General features: G+C 43.9%; 1 protein-coding gene across 3 annotated transcripts in view; it reads left to right on the top strand.

The window, feature by feature from the left end:
* ANXA3 (annexin A3) overlaps positions 1–15,838 on the top strand; it is a 49,677-nt gene extending 33,839 nt beyond the window's left edge. For all 3 annotated transcript variants that reach the window (XM_087826776.1, XM_016213118.2, XM_016213117.2), the window contains 5 exons: positions 191–284; positions 1,627–1,722; positions 5,767–5,825; positions 8,489–8,611; positions 15,448–15,838. In XM_087826776.1, coding sequence (XP_087682902.1) covers positions 191–284; positions 1,627–1,722; positions 5,767–5,825; positions 8,489–8,611; positions 15,448–15,507 — 432 coding nt within the window. In that variant the 3' untranslated portion in view covers positions 15,508–15,838. The remainder of the gene's footprint in view (positions 1–190; positions 285–1,626; positions 1,723–5,766; positions 5,826–8,488; positions 8,612–15,447) is intronic.
* The last annotated feature ends 3,583 nt before the right edge of the window (positions 15,839–19,421 follow it).

Raw genomic sequence — 19,421 nt, 5'->3', positions numbered from 1 at the left:
CTCCCCTGTGGGCTATTACTCCCCTCGCCCCTACCACCCCAGCTCTCAGAGTTCCAGTCTGCTAATTGAAGAATTATCTCTCTGACTCTCAAAGAAAGTAACCCCCTCACCCTTCTCCTTCCCCCTCTTCAATCTGAGAGAAAGAGAATTGTGTCCATAATGACCTGTGCGTCTTCCCGCCTTGCCGCAGATTCTCTATAACGCGGGTGAGAACCGATGGGGCACAGACGAAGATAAATTCACCGAGATCCTGTGTCTAAGGAGCTTTCCCCAACTAAAACGAAGTAAGGACTCTCCTCACAGTCCTTTTGGCTTTGTGTTGTTTTGCAGATGTTTTCTGGGTTTAATATACAAAGCTCTGGAAAATGGAGTTAAAAATTGCAGAGGCTGTTCCGTTTTTATGTATCAACAGTTCAGCAAACAAGTCAGGGCAGAACTGACAGGACTCATTCCCCTAGGGGCTGAGTAGGGACCTAGTGAGACAGGTAATGGGGGGGGGGGGGGGGGGGTAGCCCTCTGGGGTGAGAGCAGAGAGGAGAGACGGAGGGACGTGGCTGCATTGCTCCCGCCCAGCTCTTCCCTGGTTGCCCGCTTTCCAGAGAAGCCAGGCGCTGCGGTCTCTGTCGATGCGTTCGCTTGGGCTAACCCACCAACCTTCAGCTTTCTGATAGGAAGGTAAATTGGCAGGTGAAAGGGGCGGTGCCCTCCTTGTCACACCAGCTATTAAGTGTAACTGCTGAGCACCCACCCCCTCAGTCGTGCATCTCCCCGACCGTTCTGGAAGCAACAGCACCCAGACGCCCAGAGCTCCGTTCCCACGAGCGTCTGGCTGTGGCTTCCAGGTGCACGTCAGGAGCACAGCACAGAGCATGACAAGCGCCGGCCGAGCTCACGGGAAAAGGAGGAAACCTGAAGATATTACCGGGGCTTTTTCATCATCGGGTTGCCCTTCCTTAAGTTTGGTGTTAGAATATCATTTATAAAATAATGGTAATAGTATATCATGATTGCATTTTTAATGTCTTGGTTTGAAAAATTAAAAAAATCCTAGCTCTCTCTCCAAAATTTCTTTTTTCAAAGTTTACTTGGAAAAAATTTTACTTGGCTTGCAAAATGTGTCCACATACTTAGTGATGCATGTACAGGTTTTGCTTTGGGGCAAAAACTGATCAAGAAATTCGGGTGCCTGCAGGTAAATATAAAGTAGGCCATACCCCCTAAGGGAAGGATCTGCTCAGCAATAAGAAGTCTTCATACTGAAGATTGTGTTAGCAGATAAAACATAATTGATAATGGCCCAGGTGCTGCTATAATTTAAAAACAGCCCATCTTACTAGATATATTATTTATTATTTAACCTTTTAGGCTATTTTAAGTGCTAACAGCCTGGGAAGGGGGGGGGGAGATCATTGAGGAAAATGGCCTATGAAGTTCAGGTTTTATTGGAGATGATTTTTTTTAAAAAAGATATGAAAAACCAAAGACTTTCATGTTTAAATTTTGATGATTTAAAGAAGGGGTTTTTGAGCTCGCCACTTGATTTGCTGCATATCAAGTCAGAAACTGGAATATATTCGTGTGTGGTCAGCTGGATGCTCTCACTGTTTTTGTGGTGCTGCCTTTTAGCATTTGATGAATACAGAAACTTAAGCCAGAAGGACATTGAGGAGAGCATAAAAGGAGAACTCTCTGGGCATTTTGAGGACCTACTGCTGGCCATAGGTAAGCTCTTGAGTACTTACAACCTGAGTTACTTTGCACTTGATTTAATCAATGTCGGGGTTAGCTCCTTGTAAGAATCCGGACTGATCCATCCTCATGCCCCACAGCCCCTCCCAGTCCACGGCGCACACAGAGTGTTCAACAGATACTATTAAATGGATGCATGAAAAAGTTCGTTTTTACATCTTACTTTGCTTTTAACTCTGTATTTGACTTGTCACCGTATTTGGATTGTAAATTCCTTGAGAGAGAAAAATATTATGTTTCTACTGGCATTTTTATTGAGCCTGTTGAAAGCTGAGACCTAAGCCGATTTGGTCATTCACCATTTGGGGTTATTTTTGGAAGATGTCAGTGGCAAGTTGAGCTCAGGTCAGTGGCTGTGGTAGCAGGGAGTATGTCAAAGAGAAAGTCACAGCCCAGCTGGCATGGCTCAGTGATTGAGCATCGGCCTAGGATCCAGGTGATCGTGGTTCGATTCCCGGTCAGGGCACATGCCCGGGTTGCGGGCTCGATCCCCAGTTGGGGGCGTGCGGGAGGCATCCGATCAATGACTCTCTCATCACTGATGTTTCTCTCTCTCTCTCCCTCTCCCTTCCTCTCTCTGAAATCAATAAAAATATATAAAAAAAAGAAATAAACAAAAAGAAAGTCACAGGCTGAGTCTGTTCCTAGAGAGACACGTGGGTGAACAAGCGGACAGAAACACCGCTGCGTAAGCCCATCTGTCTTCTCAGTGAGGCCTGTCCTCTAGGCACCCGAACAGCACCTTGCACGACAGGTGCCGTCAGAAGAGTGAGAGACGAGTCAGAGACAGGCCACAAAACCTGTCACGTGCTTGCACACACACAGGATTATTAGGAATCCTAAACCACTCTAGCTTAGGGTGGTTACTGGACTTGCTGCAGGCTATTTCTCTATTAATTCCAGGGCAGGACTACCTGTGCTCCACATATCTTGTCATTCCTTCAATGAAAAATCATTTCTGTCATTCACCATGGTAATTAATAGCCCCTCTGGTGAGATCAGGACAGCCGATGCCTAAAGGTACCCTCCTCCAGACTGAGCCCCTGATTCATTTTCAGATATTAATTACCTCGTCTGGAGGTGAACTCCCAATTAGGGTTTCTCAAATTGTATTTTTAAATAAATACTCGTCGGGCACTTACCATGTGCTCAGCTCTGCGCTAAACTCTTTACAAATATCGACATATTTAAGCCTTGCAACAATCCCATGGGTTAGGGACTATTATTATCGCCCCTGTGGAGATGGTAACCTGAGGCACAAAGGGTTAAATTCCTTCCACAGGTTCCCCAGGGAGTGTGTGGTGGCGCTGAGGCTCTAACCAGTGGGACAGCCAGCCACTCCATGTGTGCAGTTCAGAGTCTGAAACACACATGTCACATGGACTATGCTGAAGTATTTAAAGTAAATTACGGAAAATACACCAGGTGGCAACCACTCCTGAAGTTCCAGGCCCCGTCCGCAGGGCTTTTTCCACATACGTTAATTCACTTAACTTATAATCCTCTCGTCAGTGCCAGGATAGGGCTCTATCCAAATGCTGCTCAAAAACGGAAAGAGGGAAGGAAGGTAGGAGGGAGGGAGGGAGGGAGGGAGGGAGGGGGGAGGGAAAGAAAACACTGTCCATTCCGAATTGCTAAAAGCTAGGCCAAGACAGAAAACAAGCTTCTTTTTCAATTAAAAGATGGAATAGAGCTCAGTCTCCATAATTCGTTCTGAGAACATTCCAGTGGCAATGATATAACCAGTTTACTTTTTTTCATTTCATACTGTTCCTCTTTACATCAGTTTTGCTGCTTTTTACTTTGCCTGCTATAATAACACTTGAAAACTTTATTGAGATGTGCAAACTGTTACTAATGCGCTAAGAAGCATTCCTGGGACTATACATAGAATGATACACTAAATTTGGGCTCTAATGTACATTGTTTTGTCAAGTAAAGAAAGCCCTTATAATTCAACTAATTTGAAGTTCGAGATATGTCACAATCATTTTCTATTTGTTTATCATTGGAATACATCACAGTTTTTCTCATCTTTATTGAGTTACAAGTCATATACCGTAAAATTCAAGCATTCAAAGTGTGCAGTTCAGTGCTTTTTAGTTTATTTACAGTGTCCAACCGTCACCACAATCTAAATTTAGGATATTTTCATCAGCCCCCAAAGAAACCCTGAAACCACTAGCAGTCACCCTCAGCCCCTGTTAACCCCTACTTTTGGTGTTGATAGATCTGGCTGTTCTGAATATTTCATATATAGGGAATCTAATACAGTATATAAGGAACCTAATAGAAGACATAATTTTTAATATGAAAACCCACCTGAACTTACCACCTTAGAAACGCATAATCCAACATTTCCAGTTGTCAAATCTGGACTTAGATAAGGAGAGACTTTGTTCAAAAAGACTCTTCCAGTAGGGAAAATGCTTTCATCTCAGAGATGTGCAAGAGCCTCAGAATCAAACAGAAAAGGTTTTTTCTTTTAAGTGGAATTGAATGAGCGAGGGGGTGACCACTGGGCCTGACAGGAAACGTGTTCTGCTGTTTTCTGTGTCGGCGCGGGCTCAGGCGGGGGCAAGCCAGAGCCCAGGCCCCGGGGGAGGAGACAGGGCTCACTGAAAGTTGCTCAGGACAACACAGAGGGTGAGAAATGGGCAGCTGTGGGCTCTTGGTCATTAATCCCATTGGAATTAATTTCAGTGGACTCCCTGAGTCTCAGAGATTTCCCCGAGTTTGCCTCCTGTCCATGCCGGGTGCTAAAGCAGACTTCCTACCGCTTTGTGTGACAGCACTTGCCCAAATTGTAGGACATAATGAACAAACCTGGGGGCTAAGAACATAAAGCAGAGGACAAGCTTAAGGACTATTGAGGGGCGAGGCGGGGGGGGGGGGGTTCTGTAAGGATTTAGTTTAAGGGGAGGGAGGTGATTGAAAAGCTTAGCAGGATAAAAGCAGGCTTACTAACTTTTGGTCGAAGTAGCAAGTCTCGCTCAATATGAACTTCAGAACCAGCAGGTAGAACTGATCCAAGTGGCTGGTTTATTCTCAGACAACTTCACATCTAACACTGTTTTCATGTTTGGCCCGGATTCCGTGTTTGAGTTTCTATTACATTTCCCCCGCTCTTTCCCTTAAGTCAGTTACACAAACTAGAGGCCTTTTCGCTTTCCTTAAGAGCCTGTAAGACAGGATGAGAAAGCAGCTTGTTATTGCTCTGATCTCCAAAATTCACTATAAAATGGATTCACTTCTGGCGAGTTCCTATCTGCAGATCAGATTTAAGATTATAAAAGTACTTGTGTTGCAGTAAATAGATTTATTCTCTACAGACTTCTATTTCTGATGATTTTCATTTTATTTAAAAGACAATAAATTTGCTCATGTGTTTTGCTTTTTTTGTTTTACTTCTGCTTTACCTGTTATTTCAAAATAAAGAATTGAAAGATCACAGTATTTTTTAGAAACTGAATTTAGATGATAGGCACTGGCTCTAATATAATTACTCCAACTAGCCTATAAATTCTAATGCAGCCGCTTAAGAGAAAAGCTTTCCATTTGAAAAACTGGTTTTAAAATGAACTCCAGGGCCTCTTCTTACGTAATGAGTTATTTGGAGCAACATCTCTGCAGTCTTTAGACCCAGGTTACTCATCAGTAGTCAAAGATGCTAGAAATGGAGCAGTGGTCCACCCTGGGGAATTATAAGTGTAAGTGTAGGTGTTGGTGTGTCTGGGATCTGGAGGTGTCATGTGCTGTGGGAGTTTCTTTGGCACAGAATTTTATTTTCCCCATGGCTAAAGATACTTTTTGTGCTAAAGTTCTGTACAAATAGTATTTCACAAGGCTTTGAAATTTAGGTTAAGCATTCATTCTTTCATTCTAAATAAAAGCCAGTGAGGGGGGTAGAATGGCTATGGTTACCCAAAGAATCGTTTTTAAAAAAACATTTTACTGTATATTATTAACTCAGTTTCTATTAACTGCCAGTGAACATATACTTTACTTTCTCTACAGTTCATTGTGCAAGGAACATGCCTGCCTTCTTAGCTGAGAGACTGCATCAAGCTCTAAAGGTTGGTCTGGAAATTTCATATGTGTTCTTAGCTTCTCTCAAAGAAAATGTAAAAATATTGCTGTTTTGGATAGAATTTCATTCTGTGTCCACTTTGGTGAGTTCTCTTCTGTAGCTAATGCTTCTACTGGCCTGTCTCATGGATGGGTCATGAGTGTCCAATCATTATAGAGACAGACACAGTGAAGTGTTGACCAAGTCATCTCCCCCAGTCCACAGTGAGTGTAGGCGGTAGAACTGGTTTAGAACTCCGCACCTCAAACGGGACCCGCAGGGCCCAGTGGCCTCTCAAGCTGCCTTCCTTGAAATGAACCGAACTGAGTCAGCAGCCTTTCGGGACGGAGACCCCTGTGATTTCCCGCCTGCTGCTGCTGCTGCTAGATGCTGAGCTCCATGAGTAGGGAAGTCGCTTTCCTCCTTTTCATGGCTTCAGACCCCTCGCCCTGGGCCCGGCCCGTAGAAGGTGCTTACTTCAATACTTTTACTGGACATTTCCTGTGGACGTCCACATGCACCTTCCCAGTTATGTCCAACGTGAACACATCACTTCCCTCGCTTCCCCTCACCTCCAACCCTGAGTCTGCTCCCCATCCTGTGTTCAGTCATCTCAGTGGGTAGCCCCAACAGGATCTGCCCTTGCCCAGCTTCTGTGGTTAAACCATCAGGATCTGCCCTTGCCCAGCTTCTGTGGTTAAACCATCAGGATCTGCCCTTGCCCAGCTTCTGTGGTTAAACCATCAGGATCTGCCCTTGCCCAGCTTCTGTGGTTAAACCATCAGGATCTGCCCTTGCCCAGCTTCTGTGGTTAAACCATCAGGATCTGCCCTTGCCCAGCTTCTGTGGTTATACCCTCAGGATCTGCACTTGCCCAGCCTCTGAGGTTGTACCGTCAGGATCTGCCCTTGCCCAGCCTCTGAGGTTGTACCGTCAGGATCTGCCCTTGCCCAGCCTCTGAGGTTGTACCGTCAGGATCTGCCCTTGCCCAGCCTCTGAGGTTGTACCGTCAGGATCTGCCCTTGCCCAGCCTCTGAGGTTATACCGTCAGGATCTGCCCTTGCCCAGCCTCTGAGGTTATACCGTCAGGATCTGCCCTTGCCCAGCCTCTGAGGTTGTACCGTCAGGATCTGCCCTTGCCCAGCTTCTGTGGTTAAACCATCAGGATCTGCCCTTGCCCAGCCTCTGAGGTTATACCGTCAGGATCTGCCCTTGCCCAGCCTCTGAGGTTGTACCGTCAGGATCTGCCCTTGCCCAGCCTCTGAGGTTATACCGTCAGGATCTGCCCTTGCCCAGCCTCTGAGGTTGTGCCCTTCCTCCCACCCTGTCCTCCATGCCCCAGTCATGTCAGCCTTTCTGTTCCTTGACTATGCCAGGCCTCTGCCCACATCAGAGTCTTCTCTCTGCCCTAAATGTGCCTCCTCCAGATCTACCTGTGATGGGCTCCTTCTCGTCTGTCAGGTCTCTGCTCATGTGTCACCTCCTGAGAAAGGTCTTCCCTGATTACTCAGGTCCATTAGCTCCCTTTTAGTCACGCTCCATTCCACAGTTCTCATTACTATTTATTTAAGCAAGTTGTTAATTTTCTCGACTGGCCATCTCCATTCACTGGAATGTAAACTCTACGAGGCTAGAGGCATGGTCTGTGTTGCTCACTACCATGGGCACAGTACATAGGACAACGCCCGGCATATAGTAGATGCTCAGTAAGCATTTGTTGAATAAATGAAGTGTGTCAGTATCCACTTCACCGCTCAGGAATTTTGCACTGCTCCCTCCTTCATTCTCTTCAAACGATACATCAAGTGTTGTCATCTGTCTTCATAAGCGTCTCTCCATTCGACCCATTTCTCCATCCGTACTGCCATTTTCCTAGGTCGGGCCACCCCCCCCCTTTTTGTATCAGCGCAGCCGCCGCTGGCTGAGTCCCCAAGCCTGTGGCCGACTCCGTTACCTCCACCCGCTCCTGCCCTGCGCTCCGTTCCTCCCCTGCGGTCCCAGCGATCTTCTGAGGCCGCAGATCCAGTCTGACCTCAGCGCTCGCCTGTTTGACAGATTGCAGTAGCTCTTCGCTCTTGGAATAAAGCTGAAACTTCATTTCAGGGTTTACGAGGTCCTGCCTTTCCAGACACATCTCTTGCTGTTCCTCCCCACTGCTTGTGTGTCCTCAGGTGGCACCCTTTCTTCCCCAGACCTTCCCACCTGCTGTTTTCTCCATTGCAACGTGTGGTGTTGGGTTTTTTCTTTGAACCACACCCCTTCTTCTGGCTGGTTATTTACGCTTCCACTTAAATACCCCTTTCTCAGACAGACCTTTCCAGATCTTTAATCTATTTAGACTCCCCTAATATATGTGCCCATAGTGCCCACTATTTCTTACATGTCACATCATATTGTAATGGCCTATTTTCTTCCCTGTATCCTTTACAAAACTGGAAGCTTAACGGGGTATCCCATCTCTGTCTTTAGCATTTGGCATGGTGTTGGCACAGAGTAGGTTCTTGGTAAGTATTTCTTGAACAAATGAGTGATGAGGTTTGAGGTTAAACGAGTGAAGAGTCACCATGGGGGACTATTTTGTGCACCGTTATCTATTTCTTATAAATATAGGTCTATAGGCTGTTCTGTGGCTGATGAGATTTATACTGTGGACACCTGCTTTCTTAACAGGGCGCTGGAACTGATGAGTTTACTCTGAACCGAATAATGGTTTCCAGGTCAGAAATTGACCTTTTGGACATTCGAGCAGAGTTTAAGAAGCGCTGTGGCTACTCCCTGCATTCAGCAATTAAAGTAAGTCTCCTCTTAAAATTAGCAAAACACATGTTGCCTTTCTTCTCCCCATTTTCTTTCCCTTAGATCCTTAGGAGATGGAGATATGTGACTTAGATTTCTCCCTGTCAGTGTGTAAATGGGTAGTAATAAAACAGCCCTTAACGAAGGAGACTATTTTTCAGCTCTAGAATCTCAGGCACATGATAGATGCTCAACATTTTTTTTCTTTTTGGTTTAACAGCCACTGATATTTCTTCTTTTGGGAATTGCGTATGTAAGTTGTTTACCTATTTTTTACATTGCAGTGTTTTTACTTATTTCTTTATGAAAATGACAGGAAAGAAAAATACATTTCCTCTTTGTTTCACACGAAAAGATAGCATGGTTCTGCAGCTTGGAGTTCTTTCCATTTCAGAATGTCGGAAGCTTTTTCATTCTTTTAAATAGCTGCGTATCATTCCATTGTTCGTTATTTATACCCACCGTATCAGCAGATGTTTCCAGTTTCTTGCTGTTGCAAACAATGCCGCAGTATGAATAGACAGTTTCCTAAGGTACAAGGGTATCTGTGGGATAAATGCGAGCACAGTTTTTTCTGTGCTGAATTCTCAGAAGTGGGTAGGATTGCTGAGACAGATGTGAATATATTCGTAACTGGTAAATATTACCAACTGACTTCCATCTGCACTTCCATGAAGAATATATAAATCCTTGTTTCTCCACACCTTTGGCACAGAGGGTCTTTTCTCAAGCTTTGCGTTTTTAAAATCTGATAGGGGAGAAATTGTATCTCAGTGTAGAATATACATTTTTCTTACTATGAGTGAGGCCTAACATGTTTTCATGTTTTTAAATGCCATTTGCACTTCCTTTTTGGTAATTTTTTTATATTCTTTGTCTATTATCCTGTTGATATTTGGGGTTTTAATTTTGGGGCGGTCAATTTCTAAGACCTCTTTTCATGTAAGTTAGATTCATCTTTTGTCTATGAATTGTAAATGTTTTCCCCAGTTTGATATTTTTCCTTTGACATGGCTGAAGGTGTTTTTCCATACCGTTTAGCATCCAATTCAATTTATCAATCTTTTTTTAATAGTTTCTTGAGTTAAAAAGTCGATTCCTTACAGTCTTATCATTCTGAATGAGAATCCTCCTAAAATGTGTTACACAACTTCCTTTCAGTTGTAAAGAATGAAACCAGTTTCCATTGTTCTCAGATCTCAGTTGATATTTTTTATATATGGAAACCCCAAATAAATTACAAATTACTAGAATTAATAAGGAAGTAAGACTCGCAAAAATTGTGTAAGAGGCTTCCATACATTGAGCTAATGGTTCAAAAGTCACAGTCCTAATAAGAACATGACAACGTGGAAATAATGAACTAGGGGGCTAGCCCCCACTGAAGATCGTTTTCTGCGTCAGCCTCCCCGATGGCACACAGGTCCGCAGACAGTGAGCTGTAGAGTTATCCAAGCTGGGTCCCAGGAACAAAGTGCGCCCGGGTTGTAGAGGGAGCCATCCGACGGCACCAGCCTCCAGAGCCACTGCCTCGGTGAAAAGGGGAGTCCAGGGCTGGTTGCACAGACGCCCCGCAGGCCTTTCTATGCCTCAGCCTCCACCCTACAGCTGGGGAGAAAATCAGCTTTGAAGAGCGTTAGGCCCAGAGCTGAAGAGAAGTAGATCTCCGTCAGTGTAGACAGAGTCCCTGAGGCAGGAGCTCAGAGGTGGGGCCCCAAGGACAAACCTAGCCTGGGAGAAGGGCACGTTTGCTCTGAGCACCCATGGTGCATAGTTGGGCGTGGAGTCTGAGCTGTCCGGACATCTGGGCCCCAGCTGCAGGATCATTTTATACACCCTGTGGATTCTGATCTTGGGACCAACTTTGATCAAGCCCCTACAAGGCTGGAGTTCCATGCTACGCAGGAGATCCAGCCATGGCCACCAGGGGCTCCTCCATTCAGCCGGTATTCCTGTGTCACCCCAGACAGCTGAAGCCTTTGAGGTGGCCCTGCCCACGACAGCCACCCTTGACCACATATTGGCCTGGGCCTTTGGGCAGCTATCTTGAGAACTTTCCAGCCTCAGGCTCCACAAATGGTTTTATAATGGATGAATAAATGAATATCACTCAGTTAACTAGAGTCATAAACCAACCCCCCCCACCCTTCCCCCCTCCAACAGAGCTTTTGTTTTTATACTAAACCTTTGCAGAAAGAGATGCATGCCTAAGCTACTTACTCAAAAAGGCAACTCTCAGGCTGTGCCTGCGGCTGAGCACAGATTCCTCCACTGCTCACAATGCAATTTGAATTGATCTTGACACATTACAATAGTTTCAATCAACAGAGGAAGATTCAATAATGTGAACCATATTGTTCTTACTAAGGCAGAAAAGTAGACGTATACCTTTTATAAAGATTGTCAGTAACAAGATTGAAACATAAAGAGGGCTTTCGGTTCACCCTCAGCAAACCAGAAAATTAAATTAACCGGTAGCTCTCCCTCCCGCAGCGGTCTGGGTAATCAAGGCTTATTGTATTAGGAAACATTTAAACTACGAGTATCTTGATAGAAAAGAAAAATCCATTGCTGAAGACTTTATTTTATAATTTAAAATTATATAAGGTTTCTTCGTTTCTACCACCTAAAAGTACAGTATTAAGCGATTACTACCTGTTCCCTGCGGATGAATAAGATCCTTTCCGACGGTCAGTGTCTGTCATTCAGGACCTAGAGTTCCATTTTGTATATTGTGGGGGAGGAAGAAACTTCCCCCTTCAAGTCTCTTTCACCTGGTCTAATAATTAAATCTGCACAAGACAGATTAACAAGAGAAAGTAACCAAATGTAATTGCATGCATGTGCATGGCAACCCCACGTACATGAGAGTCAGAGATCTCACATACATGAGAGGTTCAGGGACAGAAAGGTGTCCGTGACCTACCTCCTGGTCACATATGGAGTGAGAGGCCGTGGGCTTCAGAGGGTCGCTGCAGGGCGATCGGAAGAGCAGATGTTGCGTGATCTGTAGTTTGCCTGCCATACGGCTAGGTCCAAAAAGGTCATTTCTGATAACCTGTTGTTGTGGGCAAGGTCCCTAATCAAATATTCTGGGCAGTTGTGTGGGGAAGACAGAAGCTTCTTTGAGCCAGCCACAGGTCTCTGTTGCCTTTAGTGTAAAATAACCTGTGTATCACAGAGCACAGCTTGGGCTGACTCGTTCCGAACCCTGCAGCTTCAGCCTGGCCTTCAGTGCTGCCTTCCTCCTTCTGCCTGGTGCCTAGACATTTCCCTGCTCATTGCACCTTTCTCAGGTGATGGTCGGTGGGAAGAAGGAGAGAAAGATGTGGGTGGAACATGTGTATCTCTTATTAATTAATCATAAGATATTAATAGAATATTAGGATGAAATTGCATTTTTGGTAGATTTCCTTGATCAACAGGTTAAGTAGGTATTTAACAAATAGCCCAGTTCCAGACTCTTTAAGGGAAAACATCACAGTAGTCACCTTCAATTTGTAATCTCTGTGAAGTGAGGTGGGCATAAATAAAATAATTAAAGGATAATAATATGAAACAACATACAATTAATTGCTTGATTGTAAGGTACGGAGGATAGCAATGTAAGAATTTAGAGTAAAAGAAGTTGGGGGGATTAGAGAGGGACGTGGGTTTGAGCCTGCCTTTCAGGTGCATAAGCGTGTGTTGAGTGCCTCCTGTGGGCCAGGTGTATGCTGCTCAGTGGTGTCTCACAGGTGAATGCTCTGGAAACATATGTGTGGTGAGAAGTAGGAGGGAAAGAAGTAGTAAGTCACTTGATTGATTAGAAGGTCTGCCTTGGGGAGTACTGAAAAATACAATCCAAATGGCAAGATGAATTCAGGTGGAAGAGCTCTGAGATCAATTTATGTTGCACTTATTCAATTAAAGATATTTAATGCATGAAAATTATGTGCCAACCTCAGGGTTACAATTACAGACAAAGAAGTTTTCTGTCGTTATGGAATTACAAATAAATGTAAACTGTGTTTGTACAACTATGTTAAATGTAAGGGAAAGAAATATTATGCTAGAAGATCGTATAATGGGAGGATTTGACCTATAGGAAGTTATGATTCAGATCTGAAAGTGCGTAGACAAGGCAGAGGCGTGGGTGTCGGGAGAAAGCGGAGCCTTCTGACAACAGGAACTGCAAGGGGAAGGCCCTCGTGGTGCAGGAAGAGTAACGAGGAATGAGCTGGAGGGGCCGGTCACACCAGGCCTTTCTGACCGTGTTTAAAGATTTCGATTTTAGCGTCAGAGCCACGGGAAGCTACTGAAGAATTTAGTTGTAAGCACGCGGTGTCATAATTAGAAGTACATTTAAAAAAGATCCCTGAGACTGGAAAATGAGTTGGCCAGAAGATGGGAGAGAGTGTGGGGCGCTATGTTATTAGTCCTTTAGAGTGGCCACGACTGGGTAGTGAAGGTAGTAAGCAAGCTACTGGCAACGAAAGAAGAAAGAAGCAAAGACTCAGAAGATATTTCGGAGTTAAAATGAAGGCACTTGGTGTGAGGAGCAAGGAAGAGAGATGTTAAGGCCGACTCCTAGGTCCTTAACTTGGGAACAGCTGTGCCATTCGCTGCGCGAGTCAGGCTTTAGGTGTTTGGGGGTTTTGTGGGCTTTTTTGTGCTGTTGTTTTCCGGGAGGAGGGGAGAAAGTGCATGAATTTGGTTTTGCACGCGTTGAGTTTGAGACGCCTTTGAGGTGTAAATGGAGATGTCAGGTCGGTGGCCAGTGGCGCGAGACCTATTTTCAGGGTCAGTTATGTTACCAAGTCCTTGTGCGTGGATGGAAATCCTCTAGGGAGAGAACACGGATCGAGAAGAGAAGAAAGCTGAGAGCTGAGACTTATGTGTTGCCAACAGTTAGTGCTGGAGGGGAGGCCAAGGTGGGGACACTGGGGAGGGAGGCGAAGGGCCAGGGCCCCCTCAGGAACCGCCAGGGCCCCCTCAGGAACCGCCAGGGCCCCCTCAGGAACCGCCAGGGCCCCCTCAGGAACCGCCAGGGCCCCTCAGGAACAGCCAGGGCCCCCTCAGGAACAGCCAGGACCGCCTCAGGAACAGCCAGGGCCCCCTCAGGAACCGCCAGGGCCCCCTCAGGAACAGCCAGGGCCCCCTCAGGAACCGCCAGGGCCCCCTCAGGAGCAGCCAGGGCCCCCTCAGGAACCGCCAGGGCCCCCTCAGGAACAGCCAGGACCCCCTCAGGAACCGCCAGGGCCCCCTCAGGAACAGCCAGGGCCCCCTCAGGAACCGCCAGGGCCCCCTCAGGAACAGCCAGGCTGCTCGCTTGTGGGGGTGGCTGGGCTGGATCTACAGAGCGGGAAGGATCGACAGCTTCAGAAACAGACCCATGAATCTAGCCGGGGAATCTAGTGACCGGGAATGAGAGCCCAGAGTGCATTGGTTGTGGTCAGAATGGAAATGGAATAACTTAAAAAACACCACAAAGAAGTAATTGGACTAAACATAAAGGGTAAAAGATGGGATCAAAGTCGGGAGGAGAGAGAAGCACCGTTAAAAACAGCCCAACAGAAACATTTAGTGAGTTCCTTAAGAACAATTAATACGGCCCAATTAGGAAAGCATGAATTATGTTCAAAGGTTTGGGAATTACACTAACTTTTTTGTGATGAAATTTCTAAGATGCCGTATAAATAGCTACTTTACTAGAGGACATAAGGGAATAGAGGCAGGCGGGAAGGGTGGCTTTTTGTTTAGTGTCTCCAGTGGACCCGAATGTTAAATATAGCTGTGTGTTAAGCTCCTTGCATGTATTTTCTCAACTAACTGATCGAACCCCTAATAATTTTTAAAACTAGAGGGAGCTGTTTTAACAGAGGTGGAGCATTGTTGACGTGTTAGCAGTTTGAGAAATTATTACATACGGCAGAACAAGACTTAGGAAAACTGATAGGGCAAGAACCCAAAACTGTATAAAACAGAAGAATGTATGCTAATGCCTGTTGTGTCCCATAAAAGTGATGCTTCACTTCTTTTTGGGTGGCCCTTCATTGCTTTCTTCACATTGCCACTTACTTAATATTCACCCCAATGTGAAACTTAAGTGATAAGAAATGCTCGCCACTTGAGTTGCCTTGAATAAAATAAGAATAATGTGAGGATTTTAGGTAACTTAGGTTCAAAGCCATGCTATACAGAAAGTTTTTACCTCTTTTGCATAGTAAACGTAGCATCTTAGTCCTTTAAGCCTCAATCTCACGTGGTATCTTTTCTGAGCAAATATCTTTTGGGCTAGTCTAGGGGCAAGGAATTTAGACATATACTCTTTGGGGATGTAGTTCCTTTCACTTTCTGAAGTATAGCATGGTGTTAAGGAGCCAGGAGACCTGGCTTCAAATCCTGCTTCTGTCACTTATTGTATGATTTGGCACAAGGTTCCTAACCTCTCTTTTTCTCATCTTACTTATGTGTTAAATGGAGATACTCATGGTACCTGCTGCTTAAAGTTCTTCTAAGGGTTAAAGTAATTAACTCTTAATATTAGTAAATATATATTATTAAAACTATAATTTTAAAATTTTTGTTAAAAATTAATATTATGTAATATTATGTAATTGATGAAGTCTTATTTTATTAAACCCAAATTGAAATTTACTTGCAATATATCAGGAAGAATTTAAACATTATATATCATGAAGAAGATGCTAGGCTGGAAAATAACTACACTCAGGCATGAATGAATGATGGAATTTTGGGCACATTTTGCTAAGTGCTATGGGATTCAATTCCTCTGTGGCCTCCTTCTTATTTATGCTCTATCCGTCTTCTCTCCATCCTGTTCTTTGCAGTCAGATACTTCTGGAGACTACGAAGCCGCCCTGTTAAAGCTCTGCGGGGGAGATGACTGAGCCAAGAACATCACCTGCAAAGGTGGCCTGCTCCCATGATGGGCTTTTCCAACAGCCCTGCTTCCTTCTTTCTCACGCTATTTAAAAGCACAAGCAAGTACAAACAGCAGCCTGTCTTCCTAACAAAGTTTCACTGTTCCCTAACAACAGCAACACGATTATGCTAGAGCATCTCATCATAATGCAGTAGTTTATAATGAAAATTTAAAATGATGTGATGAATCTCCTAATACTATCTAAATTATATTTCTGTTTAGGAAGTGAGAATCTTTGTAGAGTTCCAAAACATGAAATGCAAAGCAGGGTAATAAAAGTTGTTGCTCTTCTTAAACTGTCTGTTTTTAGCTTTTACCGACGTTGCTGGTACCTGGTGCCAACAACTAATGATATTTTATAACATACTTTTGTTACAGAAGCTGTTGCTGCTTCAGTCTAGTGCCTTATTAATCACACTCATCTTTAAGCAAAGGAATAAAGATGAAGATGTGTGTGATCCCGCCCCCCGTTCTAGTCACGATCAAGCTATAGAGCGGCAACGCGTGATGGGTTAATTTAGTCCTCAGAAAACATCCGCTGAACTGCCAGTCTAACCACTTCCTGCCTGAATGGCAAGCATGAGTTGGGGCTGTTTTATGATAAATAAATGGGTATTTAGAATCAGGAATAATTTGTAAAGTGGGGTAGTAAGCCTTTCCTGACAGTTGTGCCAGGTTGTTGTAATGAGCAGGGGAAATAATTAGAAGTACCTTGAAAAGTATTGAATGTTACTCAAATATGATGTAGAACTGTAGAGTTTATATAAATCAAATTGATTATGACCCTTGAATAATATACTGTAATAATAATATGACCTAGGCTAACATTTGTTCAGGGCTTACCATAGGATATATACTATGCTGAATACCTTTTTAAATAGCTTTTTCATTCTAAAAAAACAACTATGAGGTAGAAACTATTGTTGCCATTTTAAAGAATAATTAATTTTGTCATCTGTATGAATAGAGGACTTACTATGTGCTGAGACTGTACTAGATATTTTAGATTTCATTTATTCTCAGAGTTGTTATACTATTTATCTGCCTTAACTGCTTTAAAATAAAACATGGTTGTATGCGCCAATATTATCCCCATTTTACAGATGAGGAAAACGAGGCTCAGAAAGGTTAGGTTACTAGTCCAAGGTTGCAGAGCAGAAAAGCCAAGGTTTAGAATCCAGGTGAGTTTGTATCTGTGCCTGAGTAAGTGGGAGGAGGGTGAGAATGGAGGAATTGATGATCACTTGAGAGGACCCTCCAAAGAGAAAGCAGCATTAAAATAATAAAAAACGGCTCTAAGGAAATCTCTCCTCCAGGCTTTTTATTCTCATTCTTCTTGCATCATAGGCATTGGACCAGCTAGTAGCTGCTAAAAGTATATCTTTTTTGTTGTTTTTAATTTATCTTTATTGTTGAAAGTATTACAGATGTCTCCTTTATTCCCCCATTAACCCCCTCCACCCTCCCATCCACCCCACCCCCACGCCTTCCCCATAACAATGTCTGTGTCCATGGGTTATGCTTATAGGCATATAAGTTCTTTGATTAATCTCCTCCCACCCACTCCCCACCCCCACCTTCCCTCTGAGATCCCTCCGTCTGTTCCATGCTTCTCTGTCTCTGGATCTATTTTGTTCATCAGTTTATTTTGTTTATTACAGTCCACATATGAGTGAGATCATGTGAGACTTGTCTTCCTCTGACTGGCTTATTTTGCTTAGCATAATACTCTCCAGTTCCCTCCACGCTGTCCCAAAGGGTAAGAGATCCTTCTTTTTTACAGCTGCATAGTATTCTGTGGTATAAATGTACCATAGCTCTTTTTTCCACTCATCTACTGTTGTGCACTTGAGAAGAATGTATATTCTGCAGCTTTGGGGTGGAATGTTCTGTAAATGTCAATTAAATCCGTCTGATCTAGTGTGTCATTTAGAGTCACTCTTTCCTTGTTGATTTTTTGTCTGGAAGACCTACCCAGTGAAGTCAGTGGGCTGTTAAAGTCCCCTAGTATGACTGTCTTGCTGTTGATTTCTCCCTTAAAGTCCTCCAGAAGCTTTTTTATAAACTTAAGTGCTTCTATATTGGGTGCTTATATGTTTATCAGGGTTACATTCTCTTGTTGGATTGATCCCTTTAGTATAATGTAGTGACCTTTCTTGTCTCTCATTATGGTCTTCATTTTGAAGTCTATTTTGTCTGATATGAGTATTGCTAACCCGGCTATTTTTTTCATTTCCATTTGCATGGAAAACTTTTTTCCATCCCTTCACTCTCATTCTGTGTGAGTCTTTTGTTTTGAGGTGGGTCTCTTGTAGACAGCATATATTTGGGTCATGTTTTCTTATCCATTCAGCTACCATATATATTTTTATTGGAGCATTTAATCAATTTACATTTAAGGTTATTATTGATACCTATCTATTGCCATTTTAATTCTTTATGCCTATGTTTCTGTTCTCTCTATTTCTATTTCTAATTACAGCAGTTTCTTTAACATTTCCTGCAATGCTGTTTGGTGGTGATAAACTCCTTTAACCTTTTTTTGTCTAGAAAGTTCTTTATTTCACCATCTATCTTGAATGATAATCTTGCTGGATAGAATAGTCTTGGTTTCAGATCCTTGTTTTGCATTACCTTGAATATTTCGTGCCATTCCCTACCGGCCTGTAGAGTTTCTGATGAAAAGTCAGCTGACAGCCTTATGGGGACTCCTTTGTAGGTAACAGCTTGCTTTTCTCTTGCTGCCTTTAAGATTCTCTCTTTGCCTTGAATCCTTGGCATTTTAATTATGATGTGTCTGGGTGTGGGCCTCTTTGGATTCTTCTTGCTTGGGACTCTCTGTTACCCCTGAACTTGTGTGACTTTTTCCTTGACCAGGTTAGGGAAGTTTCCTGCCATTATTTCTTCAAACAGACCTCTTCTGGCACTCCTATAATGCAAATATTGTTACATTTCATGCTGTCCCACAGCTCCCTTAAACTCTCCTCCTGTTTTTTAATTGTTTTTTTCTTTTTGGATCTCTGATTGAGTGATTTTTTTCTGCCTTATCTTCTAATTCACTGAACCAGTCCTCAACTTCCTCTAATCTGCTGTTTATTCCTTCCAATGTATTTATTCCTGCTATGTCATTCTTCATTTCCTTCATAGTTTCCATATCTTTTTTCATGCTGTTGAGCGGCCTTACAATCAGTATTCTGAATTCTATACCTGAGAAATTGCTTATCTCCATTTCATTTAGCTCTTTTTCTAGAGACTTCTCTTGTTCTTTCATTTGGGGCTTGTTTTCTTGTCTCCCCGTTTTGGCTGCCTGTTTGGATTTGTTTCTATGTATTAGGTAGATCTGCTAGGACTCTCGGTCTTTTTGGAGGGTCTCTGGTAAAGGTCAATGTCAGACGCAGTTTGTGACTGGCCCTGAGTACCCCGTTTGGAGCTATCAACAACCCTTGGCTTGAGGTCTCCTCTGCTGGGGCTGGGTGTGGTTGAACAGGACTAAGATGCACACCAAAGTCTGCTTTTCCAAGGCCCTAGTCCAGAAGCAGATCAGGCAAAGACTCAAAGCACCCAGGGGTCTGCCTCTGCCTGCAGGCTGATTAATCTGATTCTCTTAATGAGCCTCAGGCTGTAGAAACTCCACAGGGTAGGGGGGAGCGGTTTTGTAGCAGGTGGAGGCAATTGCTTCCCCCCCCCAGGCAAAAGCAGCAAAATGTCTGCCTGAGAAAGATGTTCTCTGCAGTATAGCGGACTGACTTGGCATAGGAATCCAGATGAGCGCCTTCTGATCTCACTCTCCAGATCCCACAGCCCCAGACTCTCCTCACACAGCTCCAGTCCACTCTGCCCTCCCTCCTTCGGAGCCCAAGGTGAGTGGCTGCCCAGGAA

The sequence above is a fragment of the Miniopterus natalensis genome, chromosome 1 (genome assembly GCF_054644295.1).
Source record: "Miniopterus natalensis isolate mMinNat1 chromosome 1, mMinNat1.hap1, whole genome shotgun sequence".
Lineage (NCBI taxonomy): Eukaryota > Metazoa > Chordata > Mammalia > Chiroptera > Miniopteridae > Miniopterus > Miniopterus natalensis.
This window is presented reverse-complemented; position numbering and strand designations above follow the sequence as displayed.